The following is a 25,685-nucleotide window of genomic DNA, read 5'->3' as shown; positions in this document are numbered from 1 at the left end:
CACAAAATTGAAAGTGGATCAAAGCTGAGGGCAATATCCTTGGGTTTTACACTACAAGTACTTTATCCACAGAATTTAATTATTTCTCAATCGATGACTGGAATCTACATTGATTATGAAGAGTTTTCATAGTGCTTTTATTAATACATGATCAACTGAACAGGACCATTTCATATGACGATAACGAGCACAGTTGTTGTTGCTGTAGTTGAAGCTAAATGTATTATCGAGGATTGTGATACCACAAGTATTTCATCAAAGGAATTGTCATGATTTCTTATATTTTGAATGAATCAGATCTTCATGGAGAGACTCTACTTCTTTTGCAGACTGAATTATCGGTACTTAGTTTTTGAAAGCATTCTGCTGCCCTTGGGAAACAATCCTCAGTGATCATAAAAAGTGGGAAGAATTTCTTGAATTCATTTGGATGGTTTCTATAGTCACTGTAAAAAAAAACTTTATTTCTTTATAGATTTTTATATATATGATCATATCTAATCTCGCTGGTGCTAATCCCAAGAAGTTTTGACTCATCAGGTTATCACCTTATCTTTAGTTTATATCATGAGATACTACCATGTATTCTAATTAAGAAACACAAGCCAAAAAAAAAAAGATAGAGGAAATTGACACTTATTATGGGAGTATTTGTTTCACATAAAGCATTGCATTTGCATACTGCTTCCTAAGTGCTAATAACTCTCAACTTTGGGAAGCAAGTTGAAGCAGAAAGGATGATGGTTGTTGACAGCCAGCCATGCAGTAGTGAATTGCTCTTATTGGCAATCATTATTTCTTACTATGATCTCTATTGGATTGGATCATTCAGGCAGCATTAATATCTCAGCCAGGCATAGAAGCAGTTTACAGCCAGGTACATCATAGAAGATTCAGCCAGCAGCCTTACATAGTGGATTGTTTAAAACTGCAATACTTGATTATTAATATAACAAGCAATGCTACTGTCAGACTTACACAAATTAAGCAAAAAGCATAATATTGTAAAACTTTAACGGCTTTGTGTTTTCAGCAGTCATGTTTTTTTTATGCTTTAAATAATATTGCTGCAATTTTGAACTTTTGTGTTTGCAAAACACAGCAAGATACTTTCATCACTGTTGAAAGCGTGTTACAGAAAAAGAAAAATGGATTGTATCATACCTGTAAACACATGGCTTTGACAGAATGGATCATTTCTCAGCGTCATAGTGTTTGGCTCTGTACCACAGGTCTATCACAGAATGGATCATTTCTCAGTGTCATAGTGTGTGGCTCTGTACCAAATTGGTGAGCAATAAACATGGTTTGTTCATGTATCCAACTTTATGTCCCTTGAAATGAAAATGAAAACATTGAAAAAAGCACATTCTTATTCTCCACTGTGGTGGAGGTAAATACTGTTCATTCACATAAGGAAATAATTGTCAATAGATATACAGGTATGTAGATTTTAAAGATATATCAAGTGTTTCATGGAGAGAAGATGAATTATGGTGGTTCAGCAATAGCAGTTTTGTAAAACAAAATTATGGAAATAGCCATAACAAGTAAGTGATCAGTCAGGTGATAGAAGTAATGTTGTGACCATAGTAGGACATTAGATATGGAGGGCGATGTGTATCTAGATGAAGGGGGTACAAATGATGCAAGTAGATGCATAAACTGCCACCTTATGGTGCCATCCATGTTCAAATCTCTGTCCTTTCATGATGAGCAGTCTCTGTCCAAAGAGGAAAGAAAGAGAGCAAAGACCATCACTAGCTGTTCCAGTGATTCTGATTTAATTTTGGGATATTTATCAAGTCCGTCTACACCATTGCCACTTTATATTCGACGGTCATTTTCTGTGAATGATTACAACCAAGAACCAAGGAGCCCCAACTTTGAGAGGCAGACAAGTGTGGGTGCATTTGAGTTTCCTCATACCAGGTCACCCCATATGCTGAAGGTAAATATATTTCCTCATACCAGATTACCTTATATGCCGAAGGTAAATTTATTTTAAGTACACAATTCCTTTCTCATGCACTTTACTACAGATTTCCCACTCATTAATCTTGTTTCACTGTCATTTCTTAAAGGGTTAACCTACACAAGGAACTTGGGGCTAAGTCAGTGAAGGAACAGGTCAGCTCTTTGATCATGTCTCCAAACGTGATATAAATGCCAACAGCTCATTATGTCCTTAAAAGAGGAATTATAGCATGGTGTCAGATTTTGTCATCAAAAGGAAAAAGCAAGGGACTTCAGTACCAGAATGTTATAGTAAAAAGTCATCTGAAGACTTTCATGCTTGCAGGAAATTATGTTGATATCACATTCTGATAGCGAAATCATCACAGAATTATGTTGAGTTTTTAATCCTCTTAATTAGGTCATTTGGACTTTCCTCTATATGCTGTTTCACCTAAAAGGAATTTCTTGGTGTTACTAGTGCTGTCAACCTTACCCTAGGTAAGGCTTATCATTAGCTATTTTTTGATGGAATACAAGTTGAGCCATTGACAGGTTCCATACAAAGGGCATATTGTGGTGCCTATGACCATTTTTTTGTCTCAGGGGAACCATCATAGCTCAGTTGGTAATCCAAGAGTTGCATGTTTGTTGGCGGTTCAGGCCAGCTTGGGTTGGCTGATTCAGTGTATACTTGGGTAGGCACATGGCTCCCATTTCCTAAGCATGATATAACCAAAAATGTGCTAAAAGTGCTACAAAAACCTACAACATAAAAAATGTCCATAGGTCCATCTGGTCCCATAAATTACAAAACCTTTTTATGCTCAATAATTTCTCATTGCTTCGTTGATTTAAACAAAATTATAGTTTCAGATTATTTCAAGAAGACATGAGTTAGGTTTGTTAGTTTCATATTTTTGAGTTATGAACCTTGTTTGACTTGGCTTGTTCTAGGATGAATTACATTTTTTGTTCTGCTTAATAATCTTTGAAAGACTGCAAGGATTGTTATGTATATATTTTTTGTACCTCCTGATGCATGATTTTAGTTCAATTTTTAATTTTTATTAATGGATGTAAATTTTACAGATTATTTTTTCTTATATTTTGCCTACATGACTTTGGTCTAGTTTAGGAATATTAAGAGCCTACAATTACATAGGATCTATAAATAGATGATTACAAATGTGCTGACAATGACTAATAATAATCTTAATAATAAGACTTTTTAATGATTTTGTGTTAATTTATCATTGGATGATAGGGTTTGGATGGTTCTAGAAGAATTCAGTAACTTCATATTGGTTGGGCAAGGTCACATGAATAGGCAGTTTTGAGATAAATTGAGTAGTAAGATCTATCACTTGGGGTATATTGGGAAATACTTTTGTGTCGTAATAGAAGATGTATATAAGTTGATAACTGAGCAGTCATTCTCATTCCTATGTTTGGAGTCGTCCTCGTTTCTTATGTTCTTGTTGTAAGCCTGCAGACATGTTTTTTGTTGTATTTGGATATTAGTCAAGAGAATAAATATTTGCTTGGACTGTTCAGTGGAAGCAAAAAATATTCATTATATGGACCATTTTACTATTCAGAAAGTATTGTAAATTATTCAGATGAGTTTTGGACAGTGCCATCTTGATGTCAAGATTCTAGGTGGATTTCCAGTTTTTAAATTTATACATAATTTTTCATTTTTTGGACTTTCATAGAACTTTATCAGGATTATTTTGGTTTTTTTCATAATACTATAAGTTCTCACATTTTCATTTGTAACTGATAATTAATGATTTGTGAAGTTTTACAAAACTTGATGGTTTTGCTTTCATTCTTTTACTTAATGACCATAAAGTTGTAACAGGATTAAGACTGGTATTGGACTTAATATTTACAAGTTATTGTCCCATGATTCACACAGAATTTCACCTTATTGTTGTGAACAGTTTTCGGAGTTCATCATATTTGCAGTAACATCCATGATATACGTAAAATTTCTGGTTTAGTGTTGCTCCAGGTTTTTCTTTCATAATTGTCATCTCAGATACCTCATTTTGTTTAGTACTGACATTAAAGAATGGTCCATATAATGTGGAGTCTCTGTGGCTCAGTGGTTATCATACAGAACTCACAACTGCAAGGGTGCAGGTTTGAATCCTACCAGTGGACCAGCCTGGGTCACCTACCATTTTGCCCATGTGTAAGGTACTTGACTATAATTGCCTTGGCAATAAATAAACTACTTGTGTTGCTGTGTCATAAATCCAAAGTAAACTAAACGAAATCCATACAATGCACATATGGTAAGTGTGCATTTTCACATTTGGTTTATCTCTAATACAAAACCGGCCATTCTATTCCCCCCCCCCCCCCCCGCTCATCTTGATAGATTGTTGTTCCGTTGCATCTCTTTTTCTTTTACTTGCCTCTTGTCTGAGGAATGTCACAAAACTAGGCACTGATTGCAAAGGGCTGTCATCTTTCATAATAGTTCAATCCACAGCCAGATTTGATGAATATAACTTTATTTTATCTTACTGTTAGGCACCAACCATTTTATCTTTAGAAGAAGGATATAGGGTTGGGATAATTTTACAAGCATTGGCAGAACTAAAACATTCTGATGGTCCAACATCTATGGCCTCCTAAATCTAGAAAGGATCCTCCTGTATGCTGTGTGAATTGCATGTTGGACCTTTAAAAAATTGTTGTCAAATTGCCTGAAAGAGCCATGAGCATGCTCATAAATTTGAAGTTTATGAAGTTCTTTAAAGGCAATGGTAAATTAGTAATATTCAGCCCCAGTTGTATGTTCCTTCACCTTATGAAGATTGTTTAATTGTATTGTAAGCTATAACTTTGTTACATACCAACTGAATCTATCATGCTTGATTGGCCTTCAATACAGCTGTTCAGTACATATTTCCCTATGACACACTCAGATTTGAACTATTTAGGTTTCTTCTTTGATGTCTGTGCATAGATAATATTTTTATATGCATTTAGGGCCTTTCAGTAGATTTAACATTGAAGGGTGAGCTGCCATAATAATAGGCGGGTGCTTTGGGAAAACTACCCCAGTGTGGATAAAGGTTTGTTTTTAATAAGTAGTTGGGTCACATCGTGTAAAGTAAAAGTAGCCAGGTAAATCACCCAGCTCCCATCTGATAATAAAGCAATGATATTGAATGGAACTTTAATAATTACCAATTCATTTGCTTTCATACAGTGAAGCTAAAAGTATTTAGAAAGTGCAAAAGAGGGGATATGTAATAAATATTGCATTCATATTTTCTTCTGATTTGTGGAAAGAACTTTTTTAATATGGCTTTTATGTTGTGCCATGATAAATCAATATATTGTATCAAACTCATTCTTCTCCCCGACTCAGAACAAAACACATGCATTTTGGTTTATCTACAAAATGAAGCATATAAGTTATGAATGGAGAACAATGTTATTCTATTCTCCATATTTTATTGTTTACCTATAATTAGCACTAACCTGTTCTGCATAAATATTATTTAGATGTCCCTTGCTCATATTGACTTGGTAATGCATCACTGGTTAAATGTATTGAGCAGTAATTTTGCTATTATTTGAAAATTAAGCTAAGCTTGGGGATTAGTGACATGTCAGTCTCCAGTAGTGATTTTTCACCCTGAAGGAACTGAGGTGATTACATTGCATTTAAATCCATTTGGTTCAAAGATTCTATTAATGCAGTGGGTTTTTTTTATACTTTACTATCACACAGATTAATTACAAACCTCGACCAACATTGCAAAATGTGAACATTTTTTCTTCTCATGAATATTACCATGTTTACAAAGGCATACAAATTTTCCCCTGGTAAAATTTGGTGTGTCAGAATAATAATAATTAAAAATATGGCATTTTATGGCTTGTGGATTTAAAGTTAAGGCAAGTGATTTTTTTCAACCCTTTGCCCTGGTCCTGTTTCTGAATTAAAAAAAATTAATTGAGAACTAATTTGTACGAGCAGATGATAAGAGTAATCTTAGGAACATACTCTAACTTGCATTATAACACTACTTATTTATAAAGTTCAGGTATGATAAGTACCAATTGAATTAGTGCATCTTTACCTGTCGAAAATGACATCTGTCAGGTACAAAATAAGTACCATTTGCATAAAAAGTCACTTGTCTGGCACAACAAATACCATTCAAATATAACACTGTGCATCATTTACTTGTATAAAATGTCACTTGTCAGGTACACCAAGTACCATTCAAACATAACATTGTGCATCTTGTATAAAAAAAAATGTCACTTGTCAGGTACACCAAGTACTATTCAAATATAACATTGTGCATCTTTATCTGTATAAAATGTCACTTGTCAGGTACACCAAGTACCATTCAAATATAACATTGTGCATCTTTACCTGTATAAAATGTCACTTGTCAGGTACACCAAGTACCATTCAAACATAACATTGTGCATCTTGTATAAAAAAAATGTCACTTGTCAGGTACACCAGGTACCATTCAAATATAACATTGTGCATCTTTACCTGTATAAAAATGTCACTTGTCAGGTACACCAAGTACCATTCAGATATAACATTGTGCATCTTTACTTGTATAAAAATATGTCACTTGTCAGGTACACCAAGTACCATGAAAACATAACATTGTGCACCTTTACTTTATAAAAAATGTCACTTATCAGGTACAACAAGTATCATTCAAACATAACATTGTGCATCTTTACTTGTATAAAAAAAATGTCACTTATCAGGTACAACAAGTATCATTCAAACATAACATTGTGCATCTTTACTTGTATAAAAAATGTTACTTGTCAGGTACAACAAATACCATTAAAACATAACATTGTGCATCTTTACTTGTATAAAAAATGTCACTCTTCAGGTACAACAAGTACCATTCATGTTTGCCCCATAACCAAGATATAATGATGTATTTACTGTCTGCCATATTTGTAAATTTTTCAAACTGTACAATAAGTAACAGTTTGCATGGTGACATTTCCTACTCCATTAGGTTCTGCAACAAATTGACAGTTAAATGAAAGTTTCAAAGGATACCTGTAAGTTTTGATTTCATGTTAAAATATTGATGTATTTGCAATAGTTCAACAGTGTTGAGTTTACTGTTTGAATGGTTGTAGTGATTAGTGAAATGTAAGTTTTTGAAGGAAGCCTACCACTGCACAGATTTGAATGTGTAATATAATATGGTTCTTTATGTATGTCAGTCATATAAATTCATTTTCATTATTGACTTTAGAGTATAAAGTCATTATTCTGTGTAATGGTTTTTTCCAACCATTTAAAAATAAACTGGCATGAGCAAATTGGTAGACCAAAATATCTTCAACAAACTGTATGCAACTTAGTGATGTCACAACTATATCCACCATGGTGACTCTTACAGAATAACATGTTGTTATATATGTCCATTCATTTAGAAAATTCATTCAAGGCATACATGTATATAAAAAAGACTTTATTTTCTGAAACAAAATTAGGATAGTTTAACCCTACTAATCATGGAAAAATGAGACTTAAAGCAAATGTTACAAGAATTATATACCTTAAATAAGCAGATCAATTTGCAAACGAAAAGAAGTAATTAACTATTTGTGTTTGTTCAGGTATAACCCAAGTCATATGACTAATAGAAGTTATATATGAATGACCCATTGTTAAGAGCACATATGTATATTGCCTGTTTGGCCATGATGATATATATGGTGATGCAAAACATACCATAATGATACAATTTACAGGTGATACAATACATTTTGCAGTGTAGGAGTAACAATACATACCATGATACTGAATACCTTTATGCAATACATATCACTATACTGACTCAATATTTGTATGCTTGCCTTTACATGAAATGACAGTCATCATGTTGGCATTGTAATGCATGCAACAGGGTCACTAGTACTACTTGACTGATAACCATATTTAAGATTTGCATAAGGTTTTGGTATAAATTTTACAGTTCTTTTATGATTATTTGACACGTAACACCTGAAATATTTCCAAATGGGAACCTTAAATATCATTAAGGGATTTACTTTTAAAGTTTTATCTGCTGTTAGTAAATCGCTTTTTTAATCTTGTTAAATCTGCGAGTTACCTTTCATACTAGAATTGATAGTAAAAATAAAAATGTAAAAGATATGATTGTTTTTGCTACTTGTGATGTTTTGTCATTGAGAATGGGAGTTTCTTATAATGGTATGGGGGACCAATCTGACAAGTATTGTCAAACAGATGGATAAATTATATGTAGAAAAAAACATGACTAAAATATGTCAACACTTTTAGCAAAGATACATAATGTGCTTCAATTTTGTTTCTTTTCTCCACATTTACTGATGTATATCATCGATCTTCCCCATCAGATGCTAAAGAATTAATGTATTGTCACACTTGTGATACAGTGTTTATTGGAGATGGTTCAAATATCAATGCAGTACATGTATATCGTAGAAAATATCATGAAGTCCATACATATAAATACTTTGATACACCTGAACAGTATATACAGTACTGACATGATGCATTACATTAAAACAAAGAAACATACATCCTCCATTTTTCAAATAGTGTTATTTAAAATGATGTATATGACCTTTAAAAGTACATTTGATTATAATAGAGGTATCAGATGTTACAGTAGTGTTTATCCCACAGAATTGTGGGAATAGTATATATACTCAGGAACTGATGATCACATGAAACACCATGAGTTGTTTTTTAATGTTTTTATCATAAACTACCTTTATTCGTACAAGTAACTGTATTGGATATTCCAGACAATATGAAACGTTTATTTGAATTTGCTTGTAGGAAGCTGTACACACTTTAAAATACAGCTTTTTTTTAATGTGTTATTGTAAGGCCATTTGTGTTAACATAAAATAAGAAACAAGTGAACAAAATAGTTTTTGTTTTATCTTTCTTTCAGTTTGTTCAGTGTGTTACCACAGTGGTCAGGTCAGGTAATACTATTTGTAAGGCCACAGTTTTTTGTTGTTGGTTTTAACATCTTATTGGCTGTATAGGGAATGGAAGCTGCGTGAATTTCCCAAGGCTGGCCGCTAACCTGGCCAGTGGCCTAGTCTGGGCAGGTATGGAACCTTGGCTGGATTGGAGCCAGATGATTTTCCAACTGGCTTTATATCTCTGCAAAACCACAGAAAAGTTTTAAGAACAAAGTTCATGTTATTTCTGAATCTTTTCGTGATTTTTCATGATGTCATGAATTCCATCAGTTGATTAGTGGAAGAAAAAATAACCTTGCACATCCTGTGAACATGGATGAGGGATATGTTTTCAGGTACAGTATAACCCAGTAACTCGAAATAAACAAAAAACATCCAGACAGACAGCATGTAATAAGTTGATTTGGGACTGCCACATTACCTTTTCGTTTTGATATGCAGTTCTCTTTGGTTGGTTAAGCAATAAAATTAGATGACTTACAACAAGGTAAAAAATCAGCTGTTAGTCACAGGTTGAAGTTAACTGTAATAGTATTTTGTAGGAAAGCAATTTATTATTTTCTTTCTTTTTCAAAAATTTAAATGTAATATTTTTGTAATATCATTGCCAAAAGAAACAATTTCAAGTAAAACCATTATTTACTGGTAATTAGTTTTCCCTGTGTATCATGCAAATTGTCAGCGGCTGAACTCAATAAGACCTGTGGCTATTCAATATTTTGTGTCACCCATTTAGTATTGTGTACCTGTTACACTTGGTGACAAACGAATGGTAAACATTTTGAAGAATAATTGTTGATTAAATATTGTGATAAAATTGTTTAATTGATGATTTTAGCTCCATCACAGTCTTGATCATTGCTGAAAATGATGGAAAAATCTGGCATTTACGCCCATTGACTTAAGTCCAGAATTTGGATATGTGTTGTTTATAAAAATTGACTACAAGCTTGTCAGTACACAAATATTCATATTTGAATACAGAAATAAAATTAAAAAAAGTAGGAACCCAAATACTTTCAAGTAAACTCACAATCATTAGAATCTGTTGTTTAAAGACCTGTTGCACCATTGTGCCATGTTTAGATCCCCCCCAAGCAATATTCACTGTAACTCTCCACTCAAGAAATGTGCTGACAAAAAGTCTGTTCAGTTTCATATGAAAACAGTCATTAATTTGACAAAGTACATAATTTAAAGCATTATATGCACAATCTTAATTTGTATAATGTCATTGAGCTAAAATTCTGTATAATTTCAGAGCTTTTTATTGATGTAGTTAAATGCATTTCTTAATTGCTTTGACACAGACTGTAGAAACAAATCCATGCAGATTGAAGGGGTTTTGCCATATAAAATATAATGAAGAGATTAGAATTAAGTAGATATTTCACTCTGAAGTGAAAACATTTTTCATTGTTTTTGCTACTTGTGAAACACTTTGTATTGGCTTTGCACTCATGAAAATACAATGTTTCCACATCACTAGTGAGAACTTTTTTTATGATTTCTAACATATTTTGATTTTCTGCAGGGTTAAACTGATGCATTAGTTTTTAATTTAGAATCTGATGTGTTCAACGTAACTTCTAAAGAAAAAATGTAAAATGTAATGTTTTAGTTGATCACACTTCTGAAACAAATTAAGGAATTTTTGGGCAGGGTAGTAAGCTTCTTACCTTACTGTATGCTATTCTGAAATAAGAAGATTTTAGCTTAGTGTATTGTACATTATTATATGCTGATTTTTGTCTCTGTTAACGTTACGTTGTAAGAAAAATGCAGTATTTTACGATACTGAACAACTTAATATTGCATGCATGTGCATGACACATGTGCCTAGAGATAGTATAGTGTATTAGGAACTACTTTGTAAACAGTTTTTCAAGAGATTATTCATATCTTTTCGCAGATTGAATGATTAAGATCATGTCAAGTGCTCTATAGGGTTTAAAAATATATACATAGAAAAGCATATTGAGGCAAAGGGCGATCACACATTTATCAGATGTACCATTTTACAAGTCTGTCAAAATACATGATTCAAGGGAAACAATAATGCAACTGAAGGTTTTGGTAGGAAACTAAGAGCATCAGAGCCAATAGGCCAAGATGATGAAAAAGTATTATTTCCAGTGGGTAAATGGGATGTTGCACAATAGCTTCTATTCAATTTTCCCCCTTTAACTATTTTGTTACAATGTTAGACTAGGGATAGAAGAAACACTGTATGATACAGGTCATAGATGGGGTCCCTCCAACAGCGAGATTAAAATGACAGGGCATAAATCTGTTTTCTTTCACTGGTGATAAGAATGGATAGAATTATTCAGTATACTTACATTTTTGCAACTTGAATTTCCTCAAATAGTACTTTTTTAGTTCTTCAAATCCAACTGACATGACCTGCAAAACCTGATACACACTGAAGCTGTACCGGAATTTCAAGTAGCCTACATTTCCAGCTGAAATCCATTTTTCTTACTGCACTGAATTGACCCAATAATCCAGTCCCTCATAATCAGAAAAGCAAAGTTGATTTGGATCAACATAGAAACAAAATCCATGTACATTCATTCACAATATGACTCTAAATTTCAATTTTAAGTGCACCAAAATGTCAATTCTTTGAAACTGATGTTGAGCATGCAACTAAGTTAGAAAGGTCGTTGGATGGAGCTATACATACATGATTATTGTTATTGTGTATTGATGAATCTAGGGTTGTGAATTTAGTTTAGAATAAAGAATAAATTCAACTACATTAGTAGTATAAAGGGATACCCTACGGACAATGGGAATTAGCATTACAGAACCCCTTGGGACAATCTACGGACAATGGAAATTTAACATGGCGAAAAATCGTGGGACAATCTACGGACAAGGGGAATTTAACATGGGAATAAATCGTGGGACAATCTACGGACAAGGGGAATTTAACATGGGAATAAATCGTGGGACAATCTACGGACAAGGGGAATTTAACATGGGAATAAATCGTGGGACAATCTACGGACAAGGGGAATTTAACATGGGATTTTTTTTTTAAAAAATAAAAAAGGGGTAGGCAATTCAAAGACTATCTCTTTTCGAGAAATATGGCTGGCCCTGAAAAGGGCCTTTGGGTTTATGTTAATGTATTCATAAACATAAATGGCACCGCATTGGTCTTCTTCTTCTCCTTAGGCTGCGTCTTACTGTTGGTCCGTACATCAGCACTCTTTTCAGGCATCCTTGTCTTTCGACGTAGATCCTACGTATCCACAGGCTGGTGTTGGTCCTGTGGACAACGGTCCACTTCGATCGGACATACATAAGCAAGTCTGTCCGAAACATCATGGAAGACACAAGGGTGGATGACTCAACTGTAGTCCACATCTTGAAGCGACGAGAATAGGTGAATCAATGCAGTGAACGGCGCTTATTTATAGGGACAGGAGGGATTGAAACGGATTGAGTTCATTCACCAATCCGATCACGCGTTACAGAATTCAGTCAGCCCGCATCCAATCCGAAGAGAGCAGTCTGTGACGTCACGTAGTCAATATAGATTCGCTAACGCTTGTGTGCAGTCAATCTATGCGACAGTGATTCAACATGACGGAAACTCAGAAAACGATCCATTGGGCTGCACCAGCAGGGGAGACTGCCCAAGGGAACTCGGACTTACTTTCAGAAGAAGTGAATTGGGATTTTGTGGATTTTCTCTCCTCGCAAGAATTTGTTCCGGAACCTTCGTTAGCTTCTTCATTACCGCAAGTGGAGAATTTTAGACAGAGACAGAAAGAAGAATTGGAGAAATTTATGCAACGACAAAAGGAAGCGGAACAAGCTTTTCTCCTACAGCAACAGCAACAAGAAGAAGAGGTAAGAAAAAAACAACAGCAGCAACAGCAAGAAGAAGAAGAAGAAGTAGCAGCAAAGAAACAAGAGGGTGAAAATCAAACGGCCACGGTACTGTTGGACATTTTAGCGGAGTTAAGAAGTCTGAAACAAATGTATCAGACTTCTTTATCACGACCGAAGAGAATACGACCTTCCCGAGCTAAACACGTCAACCCTGTGACTAAGCCTACCGTACCACCCTTAGTGATTTCAACCCAATCATCATCAACATTACGCAGTCCAGAAGTAGGCCTTGGCCGTGGCAAAGGCATAAGGCAGTTAAAGTTGATTGCTTAAACTCACCCCTTCACCATGAAGAAAAAAAGGCCCTTTTCAGGGCCACCCACATATCTCGAAAAGAAATACAATTTCAATTTGCCAATAACTCAAAAAAAAATAACCCACCCATTTTACCCTTATAGTACGTGTCTGTGTATGAGTGCGTGAGTGTATCTTCTTATTTTAAAATCATAACTCAAAGACACTTACCTTATATCATTCATTTATTCTTTTCTCCATTTTTTACAATTCAATTCACAATTCACAACACAACACTTTAATTAAAAGTTCATTCACTTCTTCTTTCTCCTTGTTTAGTCTCTCTCTTTTTTTAATTTCTTCACCGTCTCACTCTTTTCCTCTTCTTCTTCCTCCTCGCTTTCTTCCCTTCTTCTTTTTTTCTCTTGTTTCTTTTTCTTCACCTGTCTTCTTTCTTCCTCAGAAGAATCCCTCTCTTCTTCTGAAGAATTCCTCTTTTCTTCTGACTCCTCTTGTTTCTTTTTTGGGCAATCTGGAGACCAATGTCCTTTTTCTTTACAATAATAACAGGTATCTTGACTTTTGTCTTTTTTATCCCCTGTTTTTTTTCTTTTTTGACGGTCTGGACACTCTGAAGACCAATGCCCTTTCTTCTGACAGATATAGCAAGTATCTTGACTTTTATCTCTAAAGGAAGGAGAGTAGTCCGTAGGCTGGTCTGAAGAGAATTTTCTAATGACCCCTCGCAAAGCTCTGACGAAACGTTCCATCTGGTCAGTCTCTTCCATCGTTGTGTTCGGCTTGAGAGTGAAATGAATAGTGAAAGGACAAGACACACATCCTTTTATATACGCTGGTCTGCTATGACTATAAAGTAGTTTATGGTGTTTGAACTTGAGTCATTTGACTTTTTGCTTTCAAGATGAAACGATCCCATTCATTCGAGAAGAAAGAAGAAGAAGAAAGTAAGAGGCAGAAACGTGATCTATCGCCTCGTACCAGGGCTGAAATCTTGGCACAAATTCATGTCAGTGATTTTGAAGAGGACATGAGTGAACCAGAATCCGAACCCTCTAAACCAAGTTCACCACCCTTAGTCAACCCTGAAAAGTACTATTCCATTCGAGAGACGGAAAAGCGCTCCTCTAGAAAATTTAGAACCACGGCTTACAAATACACGGTGAAGTTTAAAGATTTCAAGGCTGAAGTGCCGTTAGAGAAAGCAGAAGTGTTCATCACCGAGGTGTGGGATTCTTTGCTCACTTCACTCAAGCAGCAATGTCAACCCAAAGAAGACGATCGCTTGAGACTTTCCATACAACACGACGGTTTGAAATCCCCTGTTTGGATCGAGTTTAGCACCCCTGCAGAATTGACTGCTTCCAAAGTCATGGACAAGATTCAACACGTGCAACAATCTAATGACCAGTTTGACATCACCGATGGTAAAGCCACACTGGACATGACCCACGTCTCTCCTCCTCAAGGGACTGGACGCAAAAAGATGTTATTGGTAGACGACCTTCGCAACACCAAAACAAGTCTCGTCCGAATTAACAACCCTCAAGACCAGATGTGTTTAGCCCGTGCCATCGTGGTGGGACGAACCTATGCCAACAAGAACGACACGGTAGAATGGAAAAGAACCTGTGACACTATTCAACGTTCCGACCGAGCCAAACAACGAAACGAAGCAGAACTCTTGTTACAACAAGCCGGATTGCCCAAAGACACACCCTGCGGCATTCCTGAGATGCAAAAATTGCAAGATGTCCTAGCTCCACGATACACCTTGAAAGTGCACCCTCAAGAAATGCGCGGACCTCTATTGTTTCGAGGCCAAGATTTTAAGGACGGAAAATACATTCATGTTTATCATCACGATGACCATTTCGATACGATTACCAGTATCACCGGATTTCTGGGATACGGTTATTACTGTGAGAAATGTGACCATGGTTATAATAATCGAGAGCAACACAAACATTGTGGATGGAAATGCTCAGGATGTTTGGCCTCTTCACCCTGTCTGAGCGAAGAACCAGTGCCTTGTTCCACTTGTCTGCGCACGTTTGTCAGCCCTACCTGTTACCAACAACATCTGAAAACGCAAGGTTCACAGAAGAAATGTGCTTGTCAACTCCTGAGATTGTGCCCTACGTGTGAACAAGTCATATGTACCAATGCTGCCAAGGCACACGTATGTCGAGGAAAGAAAAAATGTCACATTTGTCACCACATCGTGGACTTGGAACACCAATGCTACGTGCAAAAATACCAACCCCCACCAGAGAAAGAGGACGGTCACAAGAAGAAAGGCAATTTCATCTTTTTCGATTTCGAATGCATGCAAGAGACCGGCATTCACATTCCTAATTTCTGCGTGGCTCATCGAGCGTGCGAGAAGTGCATTCAAGAACCTATCTTCAGTCATTGCCCTCACTGTAGCAAGATACCCGGAGGGCGTGAAAAAATCTTTCGGGGACCAAACACGTTAGCCGATTTTGCCCAATGGGTCTTAGACCCCGTCGACAAGACGTGGAGCCAAGAGGACATCGAACGTTACGGAGATTGTCATTGTCATGCCACGGTGATGGCTCACAATTTCTCCGGATACGATGGACAGTTTCTTTTGAGGTACTATACGGAACAAGGCACCGAGCGTCCTAAAGTGACTTTGAACGGAGCCAAAATCATTTTCATGCAAGTGAGACAAGTACAGTTTAAAGATTCGATGAGCTATTTGGCCATGCCTTTGAGTCGAATGCCTAAAACGTTTGGAATGACAGAAATGGCTAAAGGGTACTTTCCACACTTTTTCAATACGGAAGCCAATCAACATGCCGTTCTACCCCATTTGCCTGAGGCTCACTATTACGACCCCAACAACATGCGTACCGAACAACGAGAAGCTTTCTACGCTTGGTACCAGATTCACGCCTCGGACCCTTTCGACTTTCAGGAAGAAATGCTAAAGTATTGTCGTTCCGACGTGGACATTTTACGGCGTTGCTGTGGAAAATTTCGAGAACTGTTCATGGAACACGGAGGGGTCGATCCTTTGAAAGAAGCTTGCACCATTGCCAAAGCGTGTTCCTTAGTGTACCGCCAACGATTCATGCCTGAAAATACCGTGGCTGTCATCAGTCCTCAAACGACCCACTATGTCAAGCGTCAATACTCGGTCAAAGCCCTACGTTGGTTACATTACTTGTGCGACAAGGAAGACAAATGGATTCAGCATGCCCGCAACGGAGGAGGCGAAAAGACCATTGGAACGTATTCGGTCGATGGCTGGGACTTAGAAAACCCCAAGATCGTGTACGAGTTTAACGGTTGCTTATTTCACGGATGTCCCGTCTGTTACCCTGACCGTGGCACTAAAAATCAGTTTTTGCAACGAACCATGGAAGACTTGTACCAGGACACTTGTCAGCGACGCCTAAAGTTAGAACAGCAAGGATACCAAGTGGTGGAAATGTGGGAACACGAGTACGATCACCGTATGAAAACCGATCCCGAGTTTAAACGCCTCGTGGAAAGTTACCAGTTCATGGACCCGCTGAACCCGAGGGATAGTTTGTACGGAGGAAGGACCAATGCCACCTGTTTGCTGTACCAAGCCGACGAAAAGAAAGGAGAAGAAATCAAATACTTGGACGTGTGTTCGCTGTATCCCTACGTGTGTAAATATTGTCGCTTTCCTGTAGGGCACCCGCAATTGCTGACGGAACACATCGACCTGAAAAACATTCGACAATACGAAGGCTTGATCAAGTGCAAAGTTTTGCCTCCCACGAACCTCTACCATCCCGTCTTACCTCACCATTGTCAAGGCAAACTGATGTTTCCCTTGTGCCGTACTTGTGCCGAAACGTGCAACCAAGATCAGCCTTGTCAGCACAGCCAGGAAGAACGGGCCTTGACGGGAACCTGGGTCAGCGTAGAATTGTTCAAAGCTCTGGACATGGGATACGAACTGTTAGAAGTATACGAGATTTGCCACTTTCCCAAGACACAACAGTACCGCAAGGGTGATCCCAGTCAGAAAGGCATTTTCGCAGACTACGTGGATGCCTTTTTGAAACTGAAGCAAGAAGCCAGCGGCTATCCTTCCTGGTGTCACACTCCCGAAGACCAAATAAAATTCAAAGAGAAATACCTGGAACAAGAAGGCATCACTTTAGACCACATCGAGAAAAACGAAGGCAGGCGATCGTTTGCCAAAGTGATGTTAAATTGCTTGTGGGGTAAAATGGCACAACGACCGTGTTTACCCAAGACGGAATATTTGACAGAACCTTCCCGCTACTTCCAGATGATTCACGACAAAACCAAATACATGAAACACGTGGACGTCGTTCGAGAGAATTTGATCTTGGTCAATTACGAAGAAGATCTGGACTTTGTACAAGACGACCCTTTTGGAAATGTCATCATTGCGGCTTACGTGACAGCCCATGCTCGCTTAAAATTGTACGAAGCTTTAAAACTGTTAGAAGAACGCATCCTGTACTTTGACACGGACAGTTGCATTTACATCCATCACCCGATTCAACATCACCCTGACATCGAAGGAGACCGTTTAGGAGCCTGGACAGACGAGCATCCCGACGACAAGATTCTAAGTTTCGTCAGTGGTGGTCCCAAAAATTACGGCTACGAATACCGGGACAAACAAGGAGAAGTGCACACGACGTGCAAAGTGAAAGGACTGACTCTGAATTATCGTACCAGTCGAGTGGTCAACTTTGGGGTATTGAAAGAAGCCTTGCAATCGGGAGAGGATGGAAACTTTAAAGTGACCACCTATCAACCTAACAAGATTGTACGTTTACCCACTCACCACATCGTCAGTCGACCCTTGGAAAAAGTCTATCAAATCGTGTACCAGAAGCGAGTTCGACTTCCCAATCATTTCACCTTACCGTATGGACACGTCGGTATAAAACATTGGTTGTAAGAGGATAGCCCCCCACCAGAAAGATGACTTCGCCACAGCAAGAATCGAGTGAGAAACCCGATGAGAACTCCAAGTTCAAACCCTACCATTTTCCAGTCTTCTTACCTGACTATTGTGATTGTGCCCGTCGATTGGACACGTTTCAGAAATGGCCTACGGATAGGGAAGGATTACTTTCTTCGCATGTTTTAGCTAGAACAGGATTTGTCTACTTGGGACCTGAGTCAGGATTGGGATACGAGGTACAGTGTTTCGCTTGCGGACTGAAGTTACGAATGGATCTATGTATCTATAAAGATTCAGCTATTCTGGAACATACTCGATGGACTCCGCACTGCCCTTACCTTTCTATGGCCTTTCCACCCATCACACTACGGTACAATGTTGACGGTACCTTAGAGACGGTACCTTCCAGAACAAGACATAAAAAACGTAAAAAAGGAAAGATGTACAAGCTGGAGACTGCATTGCGACTAGTATAAAAAGAGGGCTATGGTCAAGATCGATAGTTCATTGGGACTACCAAGACCGAGCGAACAAGATGAATACTTTGAAAAAGACATCGTTCCAGTTTGGGGATTGTAAAAAAGCTGTATCTTTCTCTACTGGATGGATAAGACCCAGACATTGCGACGGAAAATGTCCGGAAGGAAACTGCGATTGTCCATGTGGTTACCATTGTAATTGCGTAACGGAGTTTGCAGACGAGTGCGATTGTGAGCCTTGCGATGGGACCGATGCTGTACCTTGTGACCTGAGCGATGCCGTAAAGCATCATGGGAACTTTGTTCTCACTACCCCTGTCATGGAAAGTGATGCTGTGCGTGTCAAACCTGAGGGATGCGAAAGCGATGCCGCTCGTCCTCTTGGACATTTTACTGGGTTTAAAGGGGAATGTCGACCTTCACGTTTACCTCCCTACGGATGTCATCCAGCCCTGAGCAAACTCCTGCCCATGTCACTCAACCCTCATCGAAACGAACCTGTGAAAAACGAATATTCGTTTCCTGTGCGTTCGTCGGAATACTGCGACTTTGAAAATCGTCTTCAATCGTTCAAAGGAAAATGGCCAAAGTATCTGGGAGGACCGACCCCCGAAGAATTAGCCAGAGCCGGATTTTTCTACTTGGGCGAAGGAGATAAAGTCAGGTGCTTCAGTTGCGATGTGACACTTCACCACTGGGAACCGGAAGATTCGGCCTACGTAGAACATGCTCGATGGTCACCGAATTGTCATTACTTACCTTTAGTGGGACCGAGACATTGAAGTAACTTTTTTTACCATAATCATTTGTTCATGAATACTTTACAAGAGAACATTCGTGCTTTGCCTGTGGAGTTGAGAGAACGCATTTATCGAGAACTGGTCAAAATACAAGTGAAACGTAAAGAACAATTGCATCCGATACGTCACCGGTGTTTGAACCACTGGTACCTGAAGGCTATACAAGGACTGATTCAATTGAAAGTGTTCCATTGGACAGACATTGATCAACGACCTCCTGGTTATAAAAAGGAATGGTTTGGTATGGACGATTTTATCTACTACATTGTAAACGTACTGCATCGAATTCCAGAGGAAGAGTTAACGAATTACCAACATCTTTCACACAATGTCAACTTGGTGAAAGAGGAAACTTCTGAACGAATTGTAATGTGTAGATTAGTGACTCAACGATTTAAATTCGACACTGAAGTGAAACCATGTTTGTGCAAAGAGTACATTTCTTGTGTCAGACCAAAGAGAATTTAGTATAACCTATTCATGGATACTTTACAAGAGAACATTCGTGCTTTGCCTGTGGAGTTGAGAGAACGCATTTACCGAGAGCTGGTGAAAATACAAGTGAAACGTAAAGAACAATTGCATCCGTTACGTCACCAGATCTTTAACCACTGGTACCTGAATGGTATAAGAGAACTGATTCGTCAGAAATTCTTTCAATGGTCAGACATTGTTCAAAACTTTGAGGTCGCTAATAATCGACATGTTCATGATTATGGTTACTTCGAGATTCACCTACAGCAATACATTGAGGAAGACAAGTTAAAGGATTACCAACATATTTTACGTGGAATCTACTTAGAGGAAGAGGAAACACCTAAACGAACTCTGACGTTTCGGTTACAGTATGCAAGATTTAGATTCCCTACTGGAGAACGAAGATCTCTGGCTAGAAAGTACGTCTATTGCATCCGAAAAAAAGAGAATATAAAAACAGGCTGTCATGCCACGGTTTATGTCACATGTCATCCAACAGATTCCGTGGAAGGAACTCAATGACCATATTCAAACCGTGGATCATTACCATCGATTATTACAAGAACTTTATCCATTCAATTTGGGACGACAAGTGGTGTGTGTCTTAGTGACTTGTTTTCTGGGATTTCGTTTACCAGCCGATTCTTTGTGGACTCTTTACGATCAGTACTTACCACCTCCATGGCCTTAAATGGTCACGAAAAACTCCTTTTGTTCAAAGCCTTGCGTTTTCATCTGGATACTTCTCGACCTCAACAGGAAAAAAAGATTCGTCAACTTTTAGCGACCCAAGACATGTATGACGATGTGTGTGTAGCTTGTGACTTACACCCTCATTGGACAGATGTTCGTGATTGGAAAAAGGGGGGTTTTGAGGCTTGGACCCAAGAAGTGGCCCAGTATGCACGAGAGTTGTTCAAGGAAAAAAGTTACTTTTCAACCTGTGTTAGTGACGGTGCCAGAAGAACCCGTCACCGAGAACAACCACTCGCTTCAGGACAGGACTGTCATGGACATACCTGAAAGGTCATTCCGGGAGGACACTTGTGTGACAATACCTCAAGTAGAGACTGTAAGAACATTACACACTGTCCCTAGGACATCTTCGTTACCCAAAACATGTTGTACAGACACTTGTTTATATTTCACTTTGATTGTTTTGCTGTGTTTCATATTCCTGTACATCACTATTTGGGTTGTATGTATTTTTGTCTTTCGTGTTCATATTTGAAACATTCAATAAACGTGTTCTGAAAAAGTATATAAACTCTTGTCTTGTTTGTTTTTAGTGTCACAAGTGACATTTCTCACACCATGGCTACCTCTGCTGTCTCTGCTCCCTCTTCCTCTACTGTCAAAGTCATTGACGAACACTTAGATCGTGCCAGTTGGGAGGCTTTGTATCTTCGCCATCCCTTTAACATGCTCATTGCTGGACCTAGCGGTTCAGGCAAAACCGAATTCGTCAAACGTTTGATCGAACATAAACATCATTTGATCGATCGACCCCCTCAACGGATCGTGTGGTGTTACAAAGAGTGGCAATCGGCGTACAGCCTCTTGCGAGAAAGTCAAGGCGATTCCATCGTGTTTGTGGAAGGCATTCCTAAAGAAGACGATGGCATCGTCTCTGACTCCCGTCTAACCCATTTGGTCATTTTCGACGACATGTTAGGAGAAGACGAAGAAGAAATTAAATTGTGGTTTACGCGCAAAGGGCATCACCGTAATGCCAGTGTCGTTTACATCACCCAAAATTTGTTTCAACAAAGTAAAGCCCATCGCACCATCAGTCTCAATGCGCATTACGTGGTCTTGTTTAAAAGTCCTCGAGATAAATCGCAAGTGCAAGTCTTAGCCAAACAGTTAGGAACGCCTTGGCTGACTCAGGCGTACGACGATGCCACTCAAACGCCACACGCCTATTTACTCGTCGATTTGAAACCTACGACCCCCGAGGATTTGCGATTTCGTACCCACTTGTTTCACCACTGGTGCCAAGACGGAGGGCCTGTCCTGTACACGTCTCCGTCCTCGACTTCATTTCACTCCCCATGAAAAAAATCTATAAAAACCTCAGACCCTTTTTCGTCTGTCTCACACAGTGTGAACATGACGTCCCTTCAGTCGCATCTTCCCGTCAAATTGATTCGTGCCTTGTATGGCATCAGTCGAGAAAAAGATCCACAAACACGAGCCCGTGTCTTAGAAGCTAGTCTCAAAGAAGTCTTACGATGGTTCACGGTGACGGCACGTCAATTACTCCAAGGAATCATTCAGATTCCTCATCAAACCCAACGCTTTTTCGATCGAAACAAAGTCGCTTTGGTCCAACTGGCCGATCCCCGCATCGACACTCAAACCAAAAAACAAATCATTTTGAAACCTGGAGGGAGCGGTACTCTAGGAGGGGTCATCATTCGCTCACTCTTAAGATGGGATCCTAATGCCCCCAAAGTTATCCCCAAGACAAAAGTCCAACGAAGCCCCAAGAAGAAAAAGAAAAAGACCAGGTCCCCAAGAAGAATAACTTCTCCAGTGGCAGGACCCTCCTCTTACCAGACACCACCCCGAAAAAAGAAAAGAAGCCCCCAGAAAAAGAAACAGAGAAAAAGTCCCCAGAAAAAGAAAAGTCCACAGAAGAAAACTAGTCGCAAGAGAGGCACTTCGGCCAGGACGCAACCTTACACTCGCAAACCACGACCTGCCACGGCAGTGACTGCGTCTCCGGCATCCTCACGTTCATCCACTTCTCCGTTGATGACACCCAGAACTGAAGAGTACTTGGAGACGTTGATCACACCAAGAACATCTCCGTTGATGACCCCCAAAAGAACTTCCCCAGTGGCAGGACCCTCCAATTTAGTGGCAGTGGCTGCTGCTCACAAAGTACCTTCTCCCAAAATCAAAGTCCAAGAAAGATCGGGCATGTTACAAAGTTTACTGGATTTGTCCAAGCAAGAACTGGCTCGATTTAGTCCGTTGCGTACCCCTGCACGACGTGTCATGCCTGTCCTCAAACTGATAAAACGTAAAGACAATCAGTGGCGACGCGTTCCAGTATAAAAAGAGCCTGTGACCAAGTCGGGGTATCAGTGAACTTGTAAAAAAGATGTCACCTCCAAGAAGCCACAAAAGAAAGAGACAAAGGCAGACGCGTCATCCGACAAAGCGCTTAGCCAAGCATCGACATTACCCTAAGAAAAGACACAGTCGTTCCAAGAAAAAGAGGCGTCAACAAAGGGGAGGATTCCTTGGCGATTTTGGGAAAAACATTGTCACCTTTATGACAAAGCGATAGTCCCAAAAAAAGATAAAAGGGTGTGCGTTAAGTCATCGACGTTAGTGTCTGTTCGGTGAATGTCCCGGAACGCACAAGCAAAAATGTCACCCTCCAGAAAACCCCAAGGAAAGAAAAGGAAAGGACTGCCACCACGTTTAGCTAAACATGGGGACCTGTTATCTGTCCTGTCCAAAGCTTCTCCACCCCTACGAAAAAAACTCATTCAAACGGCCTCCAAAGAGGTCATCGATACCGTCTGCGAATGTTGTTTGAACGTTTTGAAAGGCACGATCCCTTTGTCCAAACACCAGAAACAATGCTTAGGCAAACATCGTCACGTTCTTCGCCAAATGGTTCGAAAAAAAATTCCCATTCGTCAAAAAAAGAAGATGTTGGTTCAACGTGGAGGCATTTTGCCTCTTTTGTTAGGCCCCATACTGAAAGGAGTCTTGGGAACCATGTTGGGAGGACTGATGGGAGCAAGATAAAAAGGCCTTCGAAAGTCCCAAGATCTCAGAATCGACCCCTGACAACCCCATGGAAGGACGAAAACTAGCTTTAGTGCCTTACAAACGATGGATGGAATACCATCGGTGGCAAGAACAACGCACCCCGCATTTACCTGCCAATCCCAATTTGAGCGAAATGTCCCAGTTACAACACGAATTGCAATCCTTGATGGATCGCCAAGATTTGTCCGAAACAGAAAAATCGCAAAAGTACGGTCAACTCTTGCAACGATTGCAACTCTTTCACCAGAAAGCTTTAGACGAAACAGCTCTACCCACTCTGAAAGATTTTAAGACCTTGATGAAAAGTCCAGCACCATCACCAGTACCAGTACCAGTACCAGTGGTCAAGACAGAAAAAGGAGAAGAAGAAGAGGAAGGGTTTCTAACTCCACCAGAAAAAGTACGCAAGTTAACAACACCACCTACCTCCAGAATTGGATGGATTAAAAAGATGATGGCCACCCCTTCTTCATCACAAGAGAAAAAGAAAGTGAAGACAGAAGTGAAACAAGAACCCATATCCCCTGCACAGACATCCTCCTCCTCTTCGACACCTATTGCTGGTCGCACACGCAAAGCCTTGCAATCCAAGAAAATACCCCAAGAGAAAAAGAGTAGCCTCTTCCAAGAGTGGGTGCCTTATTAACACATCAACCAACACAAAAAATGGAAAAAGTCTTAGCCAGCATTTACTACGATCCCTCGCATCCTGCAGGTTACGCAGGAGTTCAAAAATTGTATCGTGCTGCCAAAACTCGACTGAAAAGTCTCCGTTTACCTCAAGTGCAACGATGGTTACAAGAACAAGCTACCTACACTTTACACAAACCCATTCGACGCAAGTTTGCCAGAAGTCGCACCCGAGTGGAAGGCATCGATCATCAATGGCAAGCCGATTTAGCCGATGTCTCTCATTTGGCCAGCTACAATCGCGGCTACAAATATTTGTTTTGTGTCATCGACGTCTTTTCCAAATTTGCCTGGGTCGTGCCCTTGACTTCCAAATCGAGCAGCGAGTTAGTGCGAGCCCTGCAACGGGTGTTGAAACAAAGCGGTCGTCGCCCTCTTCGATGGCAAACGGACAAAGGCACCGAATTTCTGAACCAAGCTTTCCAAAAAGAATTAAAGAAACGTGACATTCATTTTTTTACCACCGAGAATCCCGAAACCAAAGCCAGCATCGTGGAACGTTTTCAACGTACTTTGAAAGAACGCATGTGGAAATATTTTACGCATCACCACACTCTGAAGTACATCGACATCTTACCGCACCTGGTGCAAGCGTACAACCAATCTTACCATCGAAGCATCGGACGTGCCCCGCAAGAAGTGACTCCCGACAACGAAGTGCTGGTGTTTGAGCGTCTGTTTGGTACGTCCCCGACGAGGGCTGTCCCCAAGAAAAGTGGAGAGTTGACCGTAGGAGATTGGGTGCGCATTGGCAAAACCAAACGCACTTTCGACAAAGGTTACTTACCTAACTGGACGACCGAATTGTTTCGCGTCACTGGACGAGTGCATGGCCGTCATCCTGCCGTCTATAAATTGGAAGACATGAACGGAGAAGTGCTCAAAGGAACGTTTTATTTGCCCGAGTTACAACGTGTCACCAAAAAAGAAGACGACGTGTACGACATCGAAAGCATTCTCGAACGCAGAACCCGTAAAGTGGGCAAACGACGTGTCAAAGAAGTCAAAGTACGTTGGAAAGGATATCCACCCAGTTTCGATTCTTGGATCGACGCTTCGCAAGTCATCGACTATAAAAAGAAGAAGTGACCATCATGCCCTTTCACACAGCAGATGCAGCTACGTCGACCACTCCTTCTTCCCCTAGTTCTTCTGTGCAAGATTTACAAAAACAACCCTTGTGGGTGTGGTGTGGAGAACGTGTGCCTAAAACGCAAATCGTCTTTTTCTGCCAAATCTTCGTGGTGTATTGTGTCATCGGGGCAGCCATCGCCAATTTGAGTTTGCAACAAGGAGACAAACAATTGTGGACCATTTTATTGAGCAGTTGCATCGGTTACCTGCTTCCCAATCCCTCCC

At 39.4% G+C, this 25,685-nt stretch overlaps 1 protein-coding gene across 3 annotated transcripts in view; it reads left to right on the top strand.

Annotated features, from left to right (window-relative positions):
• Positions 1–25,685, top strand: part of LOC149807158 (microtubule-associated serine/threonine-protein kinase 2-like) — a 346,090-nt gene that overhangs the window by 162,286 nt on the left and 158,119 nt on the right. The window contains exon 1 of one of the 3 annotated variants that reach the window (XM_089962861.1): positions 157–1,951. The exons of the other annotated variants lie outside the window; for them this stretch is intronic. Within the exon in view, the coding sequence (XP_089818987.1) occupies positions 1,607–1,951 (345 nt within the window). The 5' untranslated portion in view covers positions 157–1,606. Of the gene's footprint in view, positions 1–156; positions 1,952–25,685 lie in introns of those variants that run through there. 3 annotated transcript variants of the gene reach the window in all.

This window comes from Sinohyriopsis cumingii, chromosome 1, assembly GCF_028554795.1.
Source record: "Sinohyriopsis cumingii isolate HCF-2022 chromosome 1, ASM2855479v2, whole genome shotgun sequence".
Lineage (NCBI taxonomy): Eukaryota > Metazoa > Mollusca > Bivalvia > Unionida > Unionidae > Sinohyriopsis > Sinohyriopsis cumingii.
The sequence above is the reverse complement of the archived record's forward strand: the minus strand, read 5'-3'. Positions and strand labels throughout refer to the sequence as shown.